The following is a 16449-nucleotide window of genomic DNA, read 5'->3' as shown; positions in this document are numbered from 1 at the left end:
TGAAAAATGCCTGAGTTTTGCAAATTTATCATTTTGTCATCTATGCTTCAGGTCAAAACTATAATCCAGTGTTTTAGACTTGGTTCTGAGCCAAAAGATTTTTACTGAAGGTTCATAGAATGCATACTTGTCCTTCAGAGAGGTGCCAATCCACTTTACAACGAAGGAGCAGAGTGGCTGAGTGTCTCAGAATGGTCTGAGGGTTGCAAACATCTTGCAGGTGACCACAGCAACACCCCAGCTCCCAGAGTCTTGCCAACAACAGCACCTCACTTTAACTCAACAGAAAGGATGAGAGACCATCCTTTCTGAGAGCATTTCTGCAGTGGATGTGATCCATACTGATTTACTGACATTTATGGGGCATTACGCCCAAAATCGATACAAAACATCTCCCTGTGTTTTTGTTGCCATTTCTTTTTTGTTTAGTTGTTTTTTAAAGAAAATAATAACATTGTGCTTCAAAACCTTCTGAATAAGCAATTCAACAACACATTTCCAATGGTATTTATTTATGTGGCTTTTGGATGACAAAGAGCGAGTGCCATTTTGGGGAATAGAGAAAATGTTTCTTTATGTTGTAAATAAAATGTAAATGCTCTATGTGGCCAAGATGTGCTTTTTCCTACCTCACATATCCATATCAAACCCCAGTGTCTGTGCTGGCCATTTTCATGCTGGTATATTACCAAAACATACTGTCAGCTGAGCAAAACAGAAACTGTACAAAACCAAAATATTCTTCACTAAAACACTTTCACTTTAAGGATGCTGATGCTTAAATACATTGTTTATTCACCTTGTTACTGTCTGCCAGGCTTCCTCTGGTACCTCTCCCTGCACTGGCTCACTTCTGGCATGGCCTAACAGGAAGTTTTCCTCCATGAAGAAATGAAACCTTGCTCCCTGCTTCTTTTTTCCCCTGCACTTAGGCTTTTTGTGTTTTCTTACCCCCAGGATAAACTTGGGCTGAATTCCATTAGTTCTGGGTCTGGCCCTGCTTTTTTGGTCCCATCAGTAACAGCTCATCATCTTGGGACCCCCCAGCCATCCCTACCTTCCCTCCCACCCAGGCTCATGCCTCTCCCCAGCTTGGTGATGGTTCCCCTACAGAAACCCTCTGTGAGCTTTGCTCCATCAAATTCCTCATTTCACCAGCCCCCCACGGCTGCCCTGGGGTTTTGGGCACCGCAGGTGAATGCCTCCAGGTGGGTTTGGGATGTCTCAGAGAGACCCCACGCCCCCCTTGGGCAGCTGTTCCAGAGCTCTGCCACCCTCCGTGTGTCCCTGCCCTTGAGGTGACAATCCTTGTGCTTTGTGTTTACGGCCACTGCTCCTCATCCCGTTGCTGGGCACCCACTGAAGAGTCTGACACCTTCCTCTCGGCACCCCTTGGAGGTTTTTATAAGCATTGATGAGATGCCCTCGCAGTGTTCCCCAGCTCCCTCAGTCTCTCCTCTCAGGAGAGCTGCTCCACACCTGTCATCGTCTGCCTGACCCGCTCCAGCAGCTCCTTCTCTTCCTTGTCCAGAGGAGTCCGGAGCAGGAGTGGGTTTTTTTCTGGGGTGGGTGTGTGGGGGGGAAGACGTTCTCTTCCGCTGCGCTGCTCTTCGCGACATTACGGCGAGCACCGGCACGCCAGGAATGCGCGCTCCCGCGGCGGGGCCGCGCGGCGCGGCGGCGCGCAGCGGCGGGGGCGGGATGACATCATGAGAAAGTGGCGGCCCGGCCTCGGCGCCGCCGGCAGCGGGCGGGCGCCGCGGGGAGGGGAGCGCCGGGCAGGCAGCGAGCGGGAGCGAGGGAGGGAGAGCGGGCAGGAAGGAAGCGCCGTCGGAAGCCCCCGGGGGCGAGAGTGGCGGAAGCGGCCGCAGCACGCATCCCGCATCCAAGGATGGGCGGCTGGGGAGCGCACCCCGAGGCTCCGGTGCGGGCAAGGCGGCGCGGTCTCGGTGGCTCGGGGACCGCCCGCTGCCGCCGTCGGAGCGAGCGGGGGCGGCCCGGCGGCGGCTCCGGCGCTGCCACCCGCCCCGTCCCCTTTGTGTCGGCGGGACCGGGCGAGCCCCGGCCTAGATCTGCCCGTCCCGCCCGGTAACAGCCCCGCGCCGCCATTGGCTCCCGCGCCGACGCTTCCTGCGGCCGCGCCGCCCCGCGGGGGCTCCCCGGGCCCCGCGCCAGCCCCGCCCGCCGCCGGCACCGCCCGCCCGCCGCGCGGCCCCGCGTCCCGCCGCGCTGCTTTTATGAATGGAGCGGCGGCCGCGTGCTCCGAGCGGGGACAGGCACCTCGGAGAGCCCGCTCCGACCGGCGGCCACCGGCAGGATGGCGAGGCTGCGCCGCGCAGAGAGAGGGACCCGCGTGGCTCGGCGGCGCGGCCGGGAGCAAATGTTCGGAAGGAAAGAGCTGGCACGGTCCAATGGAATGCGGCCGGCTGCCCCAAGGGCTCGCCAAACCAGCTGCTCACCAGAAAGGTGTTGGGGGTGCAGGGTTGTTAATTAAATAGGGTCCCCCCGGATGTGCATCCAATTCCCACCCGACAGCGCGGGGTCGTGCGTGCTTCTTCATTTGATATTAAAACCTTTCCGGCCAGCTAAACTTGTGGAAACAGAAGTGGGCGTCCTGTGCGTGAAGCACAATAGACAGGCGGAGGGACAGGGGACAGCTTCCTCGCTGAGGGACCCTCCGGAGTCTCCCCATGGGCTGTGGCGTGCAAGGGGAACTGAGAGCGCGGGGCCTCCGCCATCCTCCTCCTCCTCCTGACAGACGGAGACAAAATGGAGACAAATGGTCAAGCAAACGAGTAAATGAGAAAATGGGCAGACGGTCCATGCAAAGAGATTACATAAACACACAACTGTGCAACAACATGCCCTGTGATCTTTGGCACTGCTCTCCCTGCAGGTCACGCAGGAGAGATGCTGGGTCCTCCATGGCTAGCCACCATCTGCAGTTTCTGCCGTCAGCGTTGTACCCCGGGCAGGTATTTGACACCCGGGTGATGCCAAAGCATCAAGGCTGAGGTTAATCCGTGCACCCCAATTTACAGCCTTCCTGCTTCTCCCTATGCCACTTTGGGGCAGGACAAGTCACTTCTCCCATGCATCAGCCTCACCTCCAGTGCTCCCCAGTGGGCCTCGAGTTGTGCTGTCAACTCCTGGGAAAGTGAGGCTTTCAGAGATGCCCTTTTTTAACAAACAGTGGGAAGCAGAGCGTCCTCAGGTACAGCAGGCTCGGCCGGGCAGCGGGCGTTATTTATGGTGGGGCCCCTCCACGTGTGGACAGAATGTCCTGTAGACACGGATGAGGCCCCTGCAGGCTCTGGCGGCTGCCAGCACCTCCCTCCCAGCCCACCAGCTCATCTCCCCAGAGGTGCTGGAGGGAGCCCTGGCCTCCATTTTGCTGCTCCGCTGGGATATTTTCCCTGGGTGGAGGTGAACAGTGGGGGTGAGGTGCGAGCGTGGCCTTCCCCGGTGTGCTCTGCCACCGGCTGCACCTCGGATTAGTTCTCGCCCCGTCCCCTGCCATCTCCATGCCCCTCTGGGAAGGCAAAACCTTTAAAGTGAAAGGAAAGACCTTAAAAAAAAAAAAAAAAAAAAAAAAAAAAAAAGAGGTTGTAAAATAACCATCTTGGCAGAGGGGTGGACACCTCAATTGTTTTAAAAAATTTGGTGTGCAGTAAAACCATCCTGGCTGGGAAAATACAGGACTGAGGAAATAGGAGAAAGGCTTTCCCTTGGAATCAGCTACAAAGAGTAGGCATTCAGGTTGGGAGTGCGCCTTTTTAAAGGACAGCGTGGCAGCTACATGCCAGTGACAGCACGATTAATAATTAATAATAATAATAATAATAATAATAATAATAATAATAATGATAGCAAACAGCGAGGCGCTGGTTCTGCTCCACTCCCCTCCCTGGCGCCCCTGTAAAATAATACGAAGTCTCCTTGCATTTCTCTCCCTGGTGTCTGTGTGTGGCCTTAGCCCCATTCATCATTTGGCTCCCAGTGCAAAACTCGCTCCATTTTTAAAATTATGCATGATCCACTGAAGAGACAATTTGGGTTTCCCCCACTTCTCCCTTGCCCTTGAAGAAAGCGAGCCCTTGTCTCATTTGCATTAAAACCCTGCTCTCTATAAGTTAAGCAAAGGGGAAGGACTTGAAGCCTATGGGATGGCTTTAGGGCTCTGCCCCTTGCTTTTGGCTCTCTCTCTCTTTCTCATTCTCTCTCGTGCTTTGATCTCTGCTTAACAACAGTAACGTCACAGGGACTACACCAGGAGAGTTTTGTTGGAAGTTAGAAAGTTTTGCAGCCTCCAGAGGGCTGTAGCGGCAGTAGCAGAAGCAGCATCCAAGGGACTCCTGGAAGGGGAAGAGAGAGAGCGAGCGAGCGAGCGACTGACTCAGTCCTGCTGCAGAGAACTGACTCGAGGCGACGAAGGCAGACATGGAACATCAGCTGCTGTGCTGCGAGGTGGAGACCATCCGACGAGCCTACCTGGATGCCAGCCTCCTCAATGACAGGGTGCTGCAGACAATGCTGAAGGCGGAGGAGACCTGCTCGCCCTCCGTCTCCTACTTCAAGTGCGTGCAGAAAGAAATCTTGCCATATATGCGGAAAATAGTTGCCACTTGGATGCTGGAGGTTTGTATCTTTTCGGGAACTTTTCCTTGCAAGCTCCGGCACCGAAACGAATTAATCCGGGGAGCCGCTGCCCCGTCGCCTGCCCCCACTCCCTTTCCCCGGGGTCGCTTCCCCGGCGCGGCACACGTTGCATGCCCTCGTGGAACGAGGCGGCGGTGGCCGGCTCGGTGTCCCCGCTGCCGCAGCCGGTCCCGGCGCCGAGGGGCGGCGGACGAGCCCTCCCCCCCCACACACCCCGGTGCCCCCGGGAGTCGGGGGGTGCCCGGCAGCCTTTCCGGCCGTCGGGGATCGGCGGTGCCAGCGAGGGGAGCCGGGGCAGGGCCGGCTCGGGGCTGCCCTGGCCCGGCGGGGAGCGGCTCCGGCCCGGCCGCCGATCCCCGGCCGCGCGGGGCCGCCGCCAGCCCCTGCCAGCTCGTGTTTTCTGGGGATTTTATTTTAAATTAATATCCCTGTACACGTATGCAAGCGGCTGCCCGTGCCAGTATTATGCGCCATCTTTGTTCTTTTTATTTGCAAAGAAAAGTGTTTATTAATCGGGAGAAAAACGAAGAAAGTCCCGGGGAGCAGAGCCAAGGGTGTGTGTGTGGCGGGGGGGAGCGGGGGAAGGCGCCGGGGGAGGAAGGTCGGGGGCCGGGGGACCCCGCTGGGGCTGCGGGCAGGGGGACCGGCTGGAGGGGCTCCTGCGCTTCTGGGGGGAGTTGCAGGGTGAAAGTTCCTTTGTTCAACGCGAAGAGAGGCTGGAGCTGCGGTCACCCCTCAAAGGCACGCTTGTGCTGCGGCAGCGATCGGCAAGGTCGCCTGGGAAAAGCCAGTTTGAAAGGGCCTCGTCCCTGGCGGGACACGTCCGAGGGGGCTCCCAGAGGGAGCCCCAGGAGCTGGGCTACATTTTCATGCCTTTTCGGAAGCCCTGGGTGCCCGTGATGTATTTTTAATTAATTTTTGAAACCGCAGCGCCCTGCCTTGCTCTGGGGAAATGTCGCGCCGGGCTGTGCTGCAGGGCGAGAGAGGGAGGCGGTGGATTTCACTTCGGGGGATCCCCCTGTAGCCCCCCAGCAGGACCAGAGCCACGGGCCTCGGTAAAGGACCCCCGCTGCTGCATTTTCAGCCTTTTTTGAGAGCTCGAATTATTTTTTAAATATTTTTAAATATTTTTTGAAAAGATGACGTCTGGGGAAATGAGGCTGGACGCCACCTTTGTGTCTCGACCGGAGAGGGGAATCGGGAGCACAACGGCAAATTAGATGAAAAAATAAAAGCGAAATTAATAAATCCGGGGCCCAGCCCGGATCTGCACCCCGTTACCAACCACGGGGGTTAGCGTTTTCCCCCGATTTCCGTCTTCTTCCCTTTTTAAAAATTTGTTCTTAAGGGCTGGAAAACTGGGCGCAGACCTCTTCTTCGATAACCCCCCTCCCCTTTTGCCATGAATCACCTGCGGGTTTCTAACGCAACATTTCCCCCCACTTTGTCACTCGTGACTTTCATTTTCTTTGATGACGCTACTTTCCCCATATTTATGTATTTTTTTCCCAAATGCGTTTCCCCCTTGTCTCCTTCAACCTTGCCCTGCAAAGCCTGGTGGTGAGGGAGGAGGGAGGGCGAGAGCAGCGGGACAAGCCTGGCTTTCGCCTCAGTTAAATTATTCTTCAACGATCTCTCTCCTTCTTGCAGGTTTGCGAGGAGCAGAAGTGCGAAGAGGAAGTTTTCCCCTTGGCTATGAATTATTTGGACAGATTTTTGTCGTTCGAACCCCTCAAGAAAAGCCGATTGCAATTGCTCGGAGCTACCTGCATGTTTGTGGCTTCAAAAATGAAGGAAACTATTCCTCTCACCGCAGAAAAACTGTGCATTTATACAGATAACTCCATTAGACCCGACGAATTACTGGTAATTTCACGTTCGATCACTTCAGGAATTTAAAAAAAAAAAAAATCGAAATAAATATTAAAATATAGATATACAGAGCTACAGGGAAAGGAAAAAAAAAAAAAAAAACCAAAAAACAAAAACCAAACGGCGCGTTCGGAAGCTGGCGGCAGGCAGGGATGGGGCCGGGATGGGATCGGGAGCAGCACCGGGACCCCCCCGGCCCGCGGCGCTGGGCGGCCCGCGGGCTCCCCCTGCCGGGCCCGGCGGGCGCTGCCCCGGCCCGGTGCCGGCGCGGGGGGACCCGCGCACCCCGCCCCGGCAGCGGGACAGCGCTCTAATCACGCTCCCCCCACTTCTTCCTCTTCTCTCCTTCCCCCTTCCCGTCCCTCTTCTCTTTGCAGCAAATGGAGCTGCTGCTGGTGAATAAGCTGAAATGGAATCTGGCTGCAATGACCCCCCACGATTTCATTGAACATTTTCTTACTAAAATGCCTCTGGCAGAGGACACCAAGCAGATCATCCGTAAACATGCTCAGACTTTTGTGGCTCTGTGCGCTACAGGTATGAGCCCTGCACGTTGCGCAAAGCGCGTTGCTCCCCGACATGCGCCCACCCCCCGGCTTGTAAAGCTTCCCGTAGCTGTTGGTCTCAGGCGCGCTCGCAGAGCTGCGGGGAGGTAGTTTAAGCCCCGATTATTGCCCCTTGTTTGCAGAAGGTGGATTACTTTGCCAGAGGTAAGTTTTTCTTTTCAGAAGATATTTCGCTTCTGAGTCGGAGTTTTGTGTGGTTGTCAGGGAGGGAGAGCGACTGCCCCCCAGCCCTGCTCTCTGTAGCTCAGCGTGGCACGATTTCTTCACCTCCCCACACCGGATTTATGTGGGGGCTGCAAATGGCTTACTGTCCGTGCGGGGAATCCCTCCCCGTGTGGATTCATTCTTTAGGACAAGTGTTTAAAGGCGGAGGGAGATTTTCCCTGTCAATAGCACTGTGTGGGGGTTTTAAACCTTCCCTCTTCAAGTTGCGTCTTCTCCCCCCTCCTCGGTGGCTGGTGGATTGGAGGAGGGCCACGTGGCACAGAGGCTTTTCCTGGCACAGGATCGAGCCGCTGCCATCTGCACCCTCGTGACCACGTGCTGTGCTGGAGCCATGAGCAGGGCTGGCCTCCAAAGACACCAAAAAGCCATGGTGTCCACTCTCCAAAACCTCGGTGGGACATGCCAGTGGCCCGTTAGTGCTGTGTAGCTTGTTTTCCAGATGTTGGATTTGGTATGAAAAGGTTGAAGGAAGATGGCAGGCACTCAGAAGGAACACAAATGAACAAAAATAAAAATAAACAAAAAACCAAAAAAAGACACCCAGAAACAAAAAAAAACAGTTTTATTTCACAGAACTGGTCCTGCTCCAAGGCCTAAAGATAGAACGACCAAGCCATAAAAGAGAAGTTTATAAACACTGGCATTGCTCTTCATCTTGGGCCTAACATCAGCGTGAAGGGCAGCTCATAGGTGAGGTTGCCTGGAGTAATGCTCAGTGCTGGAAGTGCCACAACCTTCAAACCGCTGGCAGCAATATTTTGGGAAAATCCAGTGTGTCCCTCTGTGCCAGGTTCTACCAGATATGAGGCTGCTGTGACTCTGGAGGTGTGATTTGGAGCTAAAAAGAATGGCCACCTGGTCTCCCCTTTGGATGTAGGGATGTTTAACCTGGGTTGTTGTGTTGGCAATGACAGGGATGAAAGCAAGAGTAGTTCAAAGGTTGGAGACTTGCTAAGAGTCCAGTACTTTGATCTACTGTCGGTGTTATGTTTCTTTTAGGAAGCACATCCAGAGCCTTTATTTAACACTGCTACACACCACAGCTGGAGAATGGATCAGTAAATGAGAACCATGTTCTGGGAATTTCACTGAGCTTTTAAAAAAAAGAGTGCTGAGCTCACCAGAGTTGGGGCCCTCTTCAGCTCCCTATTGGAGTTGGGAATACTGCCTGGGGAAGGAGCACTCAGGAAGGCTACCACTAGGCTCTGTGTTTTTATTGTTATTTTTGGATGTCAGGGGTTCCTCTACCTTCTGCTTTCCTCATGACTTCTTTGTTGGCTAGTGAAGATCACATGTGGCTTAAGCAGCATCTGGACTTTGCTTTGCTGTTGCTGGGTTGTGCTGCATATCCCCATTGACAAAATGAACCTAGATGGACTGCAAATGCCTTGTGCTGCCTGGATGCTGTGGGGCCTGATCCAAAGTCCACTGGAAACACTGACAGCTCGCTTAAGTGGCCTCAGGGGCAAGTGCAGTCTCTCCTTTGCCTGTGCCCTCTTCTGTAAAGGAGGTTCTCCTAAGAAGAGACTGCAAAATAATGCTTGCTTAGAAAACAAACCCTTGGCCAGTTGGCTTACCAAGGTGAAGCCTGTGGAAGTATTTGTAGATGAGTGTTTATGTGTTTGCTCCAGAAAAAGAAGGTTCTGCTGCAAGGTGAAGTTGAGGGGAATTCCTCCTAGGCTCCCTCTCCAGTTGTCTGGCTAGTAGAAGTACAAGTGGGTTTGTTTGATTTGGTTTGGTTTTGAAAAATCCATTTTCACCAAAGCATGCCTTTGTGCTGTGGTAGGTTTGGGAGAAAAAGCAAAAAAAGAAAAAACAGAAAAAAGAGAAAAGAAAAAAAAATTACCAGGGTTTGTTTGAAGTTAACACATAATTGAGCTTAATGAATGGGACTTTGGCATGGCAGAGCAAGGCAGAGAGAGCTCAAAAGGAAGCAGGCCTCTTTTGGCCCAAGTTAAGACTGGTGTTGAGGGAGAACTGCATGCAGCTCTATACAAGCACAACAATGAATAGCAACAAATATTGGACCTTCAGCATTTCATTATGTTCCTCTGGTTATCAAAACATACCAGGCTCCTTTTTATTTTATTATTTTTATTTTTATTATTATTATTATTGCTGTTATTATTGTTGCTGCTTTGGTCCTCTCCAAAGGAGAAAGAAAGATCCCCCTTTGAAATGAGTCTGTTACAACTGTCCCATTCTCTGGCCTTTATAAAATTGGAAGTCTCAAGGTATGTGACCAGTTGGAACCTGTTGCATCTTGCAGCAAGTGATTTATGTTCACAGTTTTGATTTGCCTCAATGAAAAGATTTTCATTCATAGCCCCGAGCTCTCCAGACGGATGGAATTGCTGCTCCATTTAAAAAGGAAAAGGGGTGACTCGCCTTGTTAGGAATTTTTTTTAAAGCGCTGCAGCGCCTATATGCCTGCTTTGTCCTCCCTTCAGGGTGGCTGGCATTCTTCTCTCTCCTCCCCCTCCTCTCTCTCTCCCTCTCTCTCTTTTTAACAACGCTGAAGTTGTTTATTCTTTTTGGATGAAGTCTCAGATAGGCTACTGGGGATGTGTGCTTCAATTGATGGGGCCCCCTACCCCATTGTGGCTGTGTCAGGTCTAATTCATCTCACCGAAGCCCCCTTGTTCCTGAGCGCTCAATAGCGCAAGATGAGGCGATGGAGGCTGACAATGATGCCACACTCTTCACTTGGGGGCATCCAATTACAGGCGAGAGGGGCCCCCTGATTAATATGCTGAAATTAGTGGCCTCTGCCACAAATAATTCCTTGTTGAGTTGCAACAAAAAGGCAGTCCATGCTGCTTGTCTGGAGTGGTTATGGGGACAGACACAAACTGGTCATTTAAACTTCATTATCACTTTTCCACCTTGGAAAGAATGAGGGTGTGACTATGAATTCATGTTCTTGTTTACTGTTCCATTTAAAAGAAGAACGCAAATATTAATCCCAAACGTGGTCCTGTCAGGACAGGCTCATTAAAGTGACACATTTTGGTCATGTCCCGTTTGTAGCGCTCCGTAAACAGTGTTGGGAAGGCACTGCCACCCTACTGCTCTAAGCAACCCCATCCTGGTGGGATCCCTGCTGGGAATCCCCCATTTCCAAAATCCACCTGCAGCTGTGTGTCAGTATTTCAGTTAGGAAAAGGGGGCAAAGCAAATTTATTTTGAAGTGTTTATTTTAACATAAACGAGATGACTTTCACTCGAACTTGCCTTTTCGCTGGCAGTGCATCATCAAAGCTTGGCCAGAATTTTGTGTATCAGTTTAATTTTGGAGGTCCGTAGGATGCTGGGCCAAGTGCCCCTTTGGGTATTGATCAGGGCCACAGTGGAGTGTCAGAGGTGTCTGAATGAACAGATTCAGAGCCAGGACTTCCATGGAGTCCTGAAGGCTTTAGTTCTACTGGTAAAACATTTACACAGAAGTTATTTTATCATAATAAAGGAGATGCATGATTTAATACTTAAACAGTTCCACTGAGCCCTCTAAGCTGTCCATTCCTTTGATTTCATTCAGGGGTTTGACAGATGGTTTATATTTCTCCAACACAGAGGAAGTTGTATTCTGATAAAAGCTGAAGGAATGTATCTCAGGTTCTGGTGTACATTGTGGTATTTCCCTTTCTCCCTCACAAAATTGGACCTTGACTTGTGCCACTTGCTTCCTTTGTTCCTCATTCTCCTTCAAGGTGTTCACTGCCACAGATCAAATGCATTCCTGCTCAGTAGAAAAGAGTCTTATCATTAAAATGTAGACTATTATTATTTAAAAAAAAAAAAAAAACAAACCTAGAAAAACTCAAAGCGAACCAAACAAACCCAAAGGAAAAACATGCTAAATGGCAGAGATAGCCCCTTAAGGGATCCTGGGAGTGGCTGTGTGGAGAGACCTACAGCAATGCAGTCTGGAAGGGGGCCCAGCCTCTTGTCAGCATGGTGTCACATCAGAATGTAACTGATTGTCCGCCAATTCTTGGGACCCCCGTCACTTAGTTATGCCACATTTACATTAAATCCCTGTTGCCAGGACGGATGGCAGCCACTGACAAGAGACTAGGTTGAGACAAAGCATTTTTAAGATGAAACCTTAATTTAAATATGGATTATCTGCCTCCTGACAGGGTTAAGCAGTCTCTCTTTTCTTTCTTTTTGTTGATGTTGTTGTTCATTAAAGCAATATTCCTTTGAGTGTCAGAGCAAAGGTTTCTGCTTTAAAGGGGGCCAGGACTTGTTGTTAGAGTGCACCTTGGATCTGACCATGCAAAACACTGCAGGATGTGAACAGGTTTTCTCAGATGTGCAGTGCTATTGACCCCCCCCGGCATTATTCACAGGAGCAAAGTATTTTAACACTGGAAAAATGGGGGCTCTGCTTATGATAAAAGTACCTCCAAGTGATGAATGGGCTCCCAGGCTCAGTGCTAGGAAGGGCCACTTTCTGCAGAGCAGTTTCTCATGTGGATAAGTGTTTTCACGTTTGGACCTATAAGAGTTTTAGAGCAGGAGGCACATTTCTGCTCACCATTTCCCCTGCTTTTTTGGATGCAATAGTTGTCAGCTGAAAGCCATGCTGGTACAAAGAGTTTATGTGTATGGACAGGCTTCTCCTAAAGCAATCATTTCAGTCTTTTTTTTTTTCTTCTTTTTTTTTTTCTTTTTTTTTTTCTCTCCTTTCTTCATACAGATATTAAATTTATTTCAAACCCACCCTCCATGATCGCAGCTGGCAGCGTGGTAGCAGCTGTGCAAGGCCTGCATCTGGGGAACACTAACACTTTCCTCTCCTATCAATGCCTCACACATTTCCTATCACAAGTTATCAAATGTGATCCGGTAAGTGACTCTTTCTCTTGGTTGATCTCCTGCATTAAGGATTTTTAAGAATGAATGCCTGCTTACTGCACGGGAGCTAATCTGACAGTAAATCTTGGGAAAGGTCAAGCCTCAGAGTGGGGGTTCTCAATGTGTTCTCTCGTGCCCAGCCGGCTTGTTTTGGCTGTTGTGATGCCCACTGATAATCTGTGATGCCTGGTTGGGAATGGCACATCCAGCTCTGGTGTTTGAGACAGGAGGAAAGCCCTGCCTTGACTTAGGATGTCGCAGAGGCCATGTTTGGCTGGGGGTAATTAAACCAGGAGTAAAACAAAACTTGGGGAATAAGACCAGGAAGCAGTTGCTGAGAACTTGTGGTATCTCTGACCTTATCTTTGACCATTCTTGAAGCTTTTTATTGTGCCAAGTGGTGTGAAAAAGCTCTTCTTAAAAGAGTTCTAATGATCTAATTTGGTTTATTACATGCTAGACCTTCACAGTAGCTGGTATTGAATTCCTTTTTGGAACAAATACTTGTCCCACGACTTTCTGACAAGGTAGATGGTCCTCACAGGACCCTTCATTTTGCCCTGCAGCTTCCAGGAGATGCACATCAGTAACTAGTGAGCAATAAACCTTTAATGAGTGAATGGGCCAGGAAGGGAGCCTACAAGGAAGACCTAAAGTCAATGATCCATGTCATAATGGTGTGTGAAGTTGGGGCAGAGTTGAGCTTTGTTTTGTAACAATGTGGAAGACCAATAAATAGATGCTTTAAAAAGGTTCTTGTGAGGTCTCCAAGCGCTAGACAATGAGTCAAATAAAGACAACTCTGTGGTTAGGGGCAGAATCTTGGAGATGCTATTAAATTATTTTACATGTTAATAATTTAAATGAATAGAAAATTCTTACAGTCCAGCCACTGCAAAACTAGGTTGTGTAATTGGGCTTTGTTGATGGGATTGAGTGATTTCATTGCAATTAATTATTCTCAAAAGAGTATTTTACTTTTGATAGACTGTGTGAAAAAATTGATGAAAAATGCAGTATCTCAGGTTATTATTCTATGTTATCACCTGAACAGTGCCTCAGTATTGAGCACGTTCTTTTTGCCACTTTTATCACTGCAGGAAATGTTAAATGCTCTAAGGACCTGAAATGCTGAATTCTCTAAGAAAAGCTGAACTAATGGGCTGCTCAGTTTGGTATGCACGTGTGATGCTTTTAGTCAGTTTGTGAGCAATGCAGATAATTCCAGTGTGTGTGGTTGGCCACTGTCCAGGGTGAGATGTTTGAAGCAGGTACTGAGGGAAAATGCTTGCTATCTGTCCAGGCAGCATCTTGATTCAAGCAAGATGATTTAACAATTCCTGATACTGGGCACTGAAGTGGATTCTCTCACATCGTGCAAAACAACGGCCTGTTCTTATGTGACTTGATTTAGTTGATGACAGAGCTCTTGAAAAAGAAAACAAAGTTGCTTTAGCAAGAAAAGAGGATTTTTTTATTATTTTGTTCTGATTGTCCTGAGTCATTGCAAGGCCACAATCTGTTTGACCTGGGCTTGGTTAACAGCTTGAAAAGGGAGTAATTCTCCTCCAGCTTCCAGTGCTAAATATATTCATGTGTTAGGTAGAAATAAGGATTTGGTATGGATTGCTACAAAAAATTAGCATCACAGAGTTCTGTGTGTGCACAGCTATACTGTTGAGTTTGGAGTGGAATAAGGGAGTAGCAACTTCCACTGCAGTTGTTCTGGGAGATGACTCTGCTTGGTTTCATACAGAACATGATTCCCCTGCAGGGAGACTTTCCCAAAACACCTGTCTGTGTAATCCATGGTATCAAATGCCATTCCAGCTTTCCCATTCCACTAGGATTTGTATGATCTATGCTATGCTCCAGTGATGTCAGGGAATAGGTTTTGTATTGGATAGTCTCGGAATGTTAAGAGCAGGGCTGGTATTCCCCCTGATGATCCGTTAGCTGGAGCACAGATCTGTTGGATTTCAGGTTACATAATTACACTTTTTTACCTTTAGTCTCAAAAAAAGCTGAATCTAAAATAAAATTAATATCACCTGATTGGAATTCCTTTATGGTTCATGTTTATATATTGGTAGGAGTCCAATTTCCCATTTTGCCTTTGATCAGGGGTAATTAGAAGTCAGATAATCACAATTAGAAGTCTTGGGCTGTCTTCCATCCTTCTACTTTTGACCCCATCATCCAAACAGATGGAATTTTACCTGACATTCATTTCCAAGCCAGAAATTTGCTGAACTAGATTAGATTGGGTCTCCATGCTGTCTGTTAGTGCATTGGAATTCGCCTCCTGCCTGCCCCTTCTCAGAGGCACCTTCAAACATGTGCTTGCTATCCAGAACAGGTCAGGCAGGAACAAAGGACTTCCAAGCAGTTCCTTTTTTGTTGTTGTTTGTTTCCTTTCCTATGTGACCCTGGAGTCTGATCATGTCCACTGTGTCTTAAAGATATTTGACCACTTCAGTTAAACTAGCAAGTCCTTTTTATTTCTTTTTTTTTTCTTTTTTTCTTTTTCACTGAGGAGCTTAATTAATCCAGGAAGGGTTTATGACCTTGAACAAACTGTGGGCATTGAAAATTTGGGTAGTGAAGCAGAAAAGTTGTTGGGAGAAGCTATCAGAGTAATGCACAAGTTTTGTATTTGCTTTTCAGTGTTGGTAAATACTGAGAATGAAAACAGCTTTGGTGAGGTTTGTTCACAGTGAATTTTATGTTTTGCATTGGTTTTTGCTAGCTCTAGTGTATTCCTACAGGCATACTATTTATCTAATAGCCATATGAATAAGATATGGGCAAAATACCTTAAAGAATAAAAAAACCTTTTCATTCAACTGTAGCTTAAGACAGTCTGTTCATAATATATTGTAAAGATTGTTTAAAAAAATAAACATTTACAGCATGCTGCACTCTGAGAATTTTAAATGAAAAAAAAATTTGTGGGAAAAAAGTGCCTTTAAATTACATAGTCTTATGTAATTATTCATAACTGGACTCCAGAGGGAGCAGAATAGATATTTATAGAAATTCTTTTTAATAGTTTTACTTTTCAGAGCTCAAACATGCTGTATGCAAATGGTCAGGACAAAAAAAAAAAAAAAAAGTCCACGAAGTTCCCATCAAAACTCACCATAAAACCTACTCCCACCTAAAAAAACCCCAAAAAACCAAACCTAAACTAAAAACCCCCAGAACAAAACCCAGGAGGATTCATTTTGCTCTGTAAAATTAAAATGCTTTCAGTTTGGACCACTGAACTTGCTAGAAAAGAATTATCCCCAGAAGTGGCTTTGTAAAGCCAGGAACACCTAAAGTTGTGCTGGTGTGGATTTAATGTGTCTGAGGTCCAAGGGGGAGCCTTACAGTCAGGATTGATCTGTCATATCTGGAGGAGGGCTGGGTGCAGGGACTTCATAGAGACCTTATTGTGAAGGCCACAGGTATGCAGGAGCCAAAGGCATGATGACTTTAGGATATGAGGCGTTTCTTTTTGTCATTTAAAATGCTGTGTGTCTCTGTCAAGAGGAAATATTACACTAGGGTTTAAACCAGGAAAGGTCATAGGTTATGTGTTTTCAGTGAGCTGTGCTGATGGTCTGATCTGCTTAGAGGTAGGATTAACCTCCCTCTCTCTCAGAAAGGACTTGAAGAGAATTGTTTGCTTGGGTTTCTAATCTTACTTTACCCCAAATGTCATGTGCCCTTATTGGTGGCAGAGGAGATTCTTGTGGTAGTGTAATCAGTGAAAAGCTGGTAGATCACACAAGAAGCCTCTGAATGAAGGCAGAATTGAAACTGGGAAATAAAGAAAACAGCAGGCAGGTCACCCTCTCAGGAAAACAACATTCATTCTCAGTCATGCACATCCTAACACTTTTGACGGCAATTTATCATGGAAGACTGGGTTCACCGCAAGGGCTAACACATGTCATAGGTTAAATCAGAAAAGGCAATGCTGAAAGGAAACTTCAAAGTCCTTCATACACAGAGTTAAAGATGTTGGGGGGAAAAGCTTGCCGTGTTTGTTATAAAGATAAGGGTAAACAGCACACTGGATGAGTTTTGGCAAAATGCTGTGGGATTGTTTGGCCTGTTTAGGGCACCATTTCTGTGCCACTGCAGTGGGTGTACAGGCCTCCACCGCCTGCAGGAGGTTGTGCAGGCTGAGCTTCTCCAATTCTGCTTGCTGGGAATCTGATATCTCTCCTCATGGTATGTCATAATGCCTGGGGGAGGTTGCTTTTCCCCACCA

At 48.6% G+C, this 16449-nt stretch overlaps 1 protein-coding gene across 1 annotated transcript in view; it reads left to right on the top strand.

Moving 5' to 3' along the window:
- Positions 1-4252: 4252 nt before the first annotated feature.
- Positions 4253-16449, top strand: part of CCND1 (cyclin D1) — a 16453-nt gene continuing 4256 nt past the window's right edge. The window contains exons 1-4 of the mRNA XM_021528543.3: positions 4253-4638; positions 6310-6525; positions 6909-7068; positions 12028-12176. Coding sequence (XP_021384218.1) covers positions 4441-4638; positions 6310-6525; positions 6909-7068; positions 12028-12176 — 723 coding nt within the window. The 5' untranslated portion in view covers positions 4253-4440. The remainder of the gene's footprint in view (positions 4639-6309; positions 6526-6908; positions 7069-12027; positions 12177-16449) is intronic.

Source organism: Lonchura striata, chromosome 6, assembly GCF_046129695.1.
Source record: "Lonchura striata isolate bLonStr1 chromosome 6, bLonStr1.mat, whole genome shotgun sequence".
Classification (NCBI taxonomy): Eukaryota; Metazoa; Chordata; class Aves; order Passeriformes; family Estrildidae; genus Lonchura; species Lonchura striata.
This window is presented reverse-complemented; position numbering and strand designations above follow the sequence as displayed.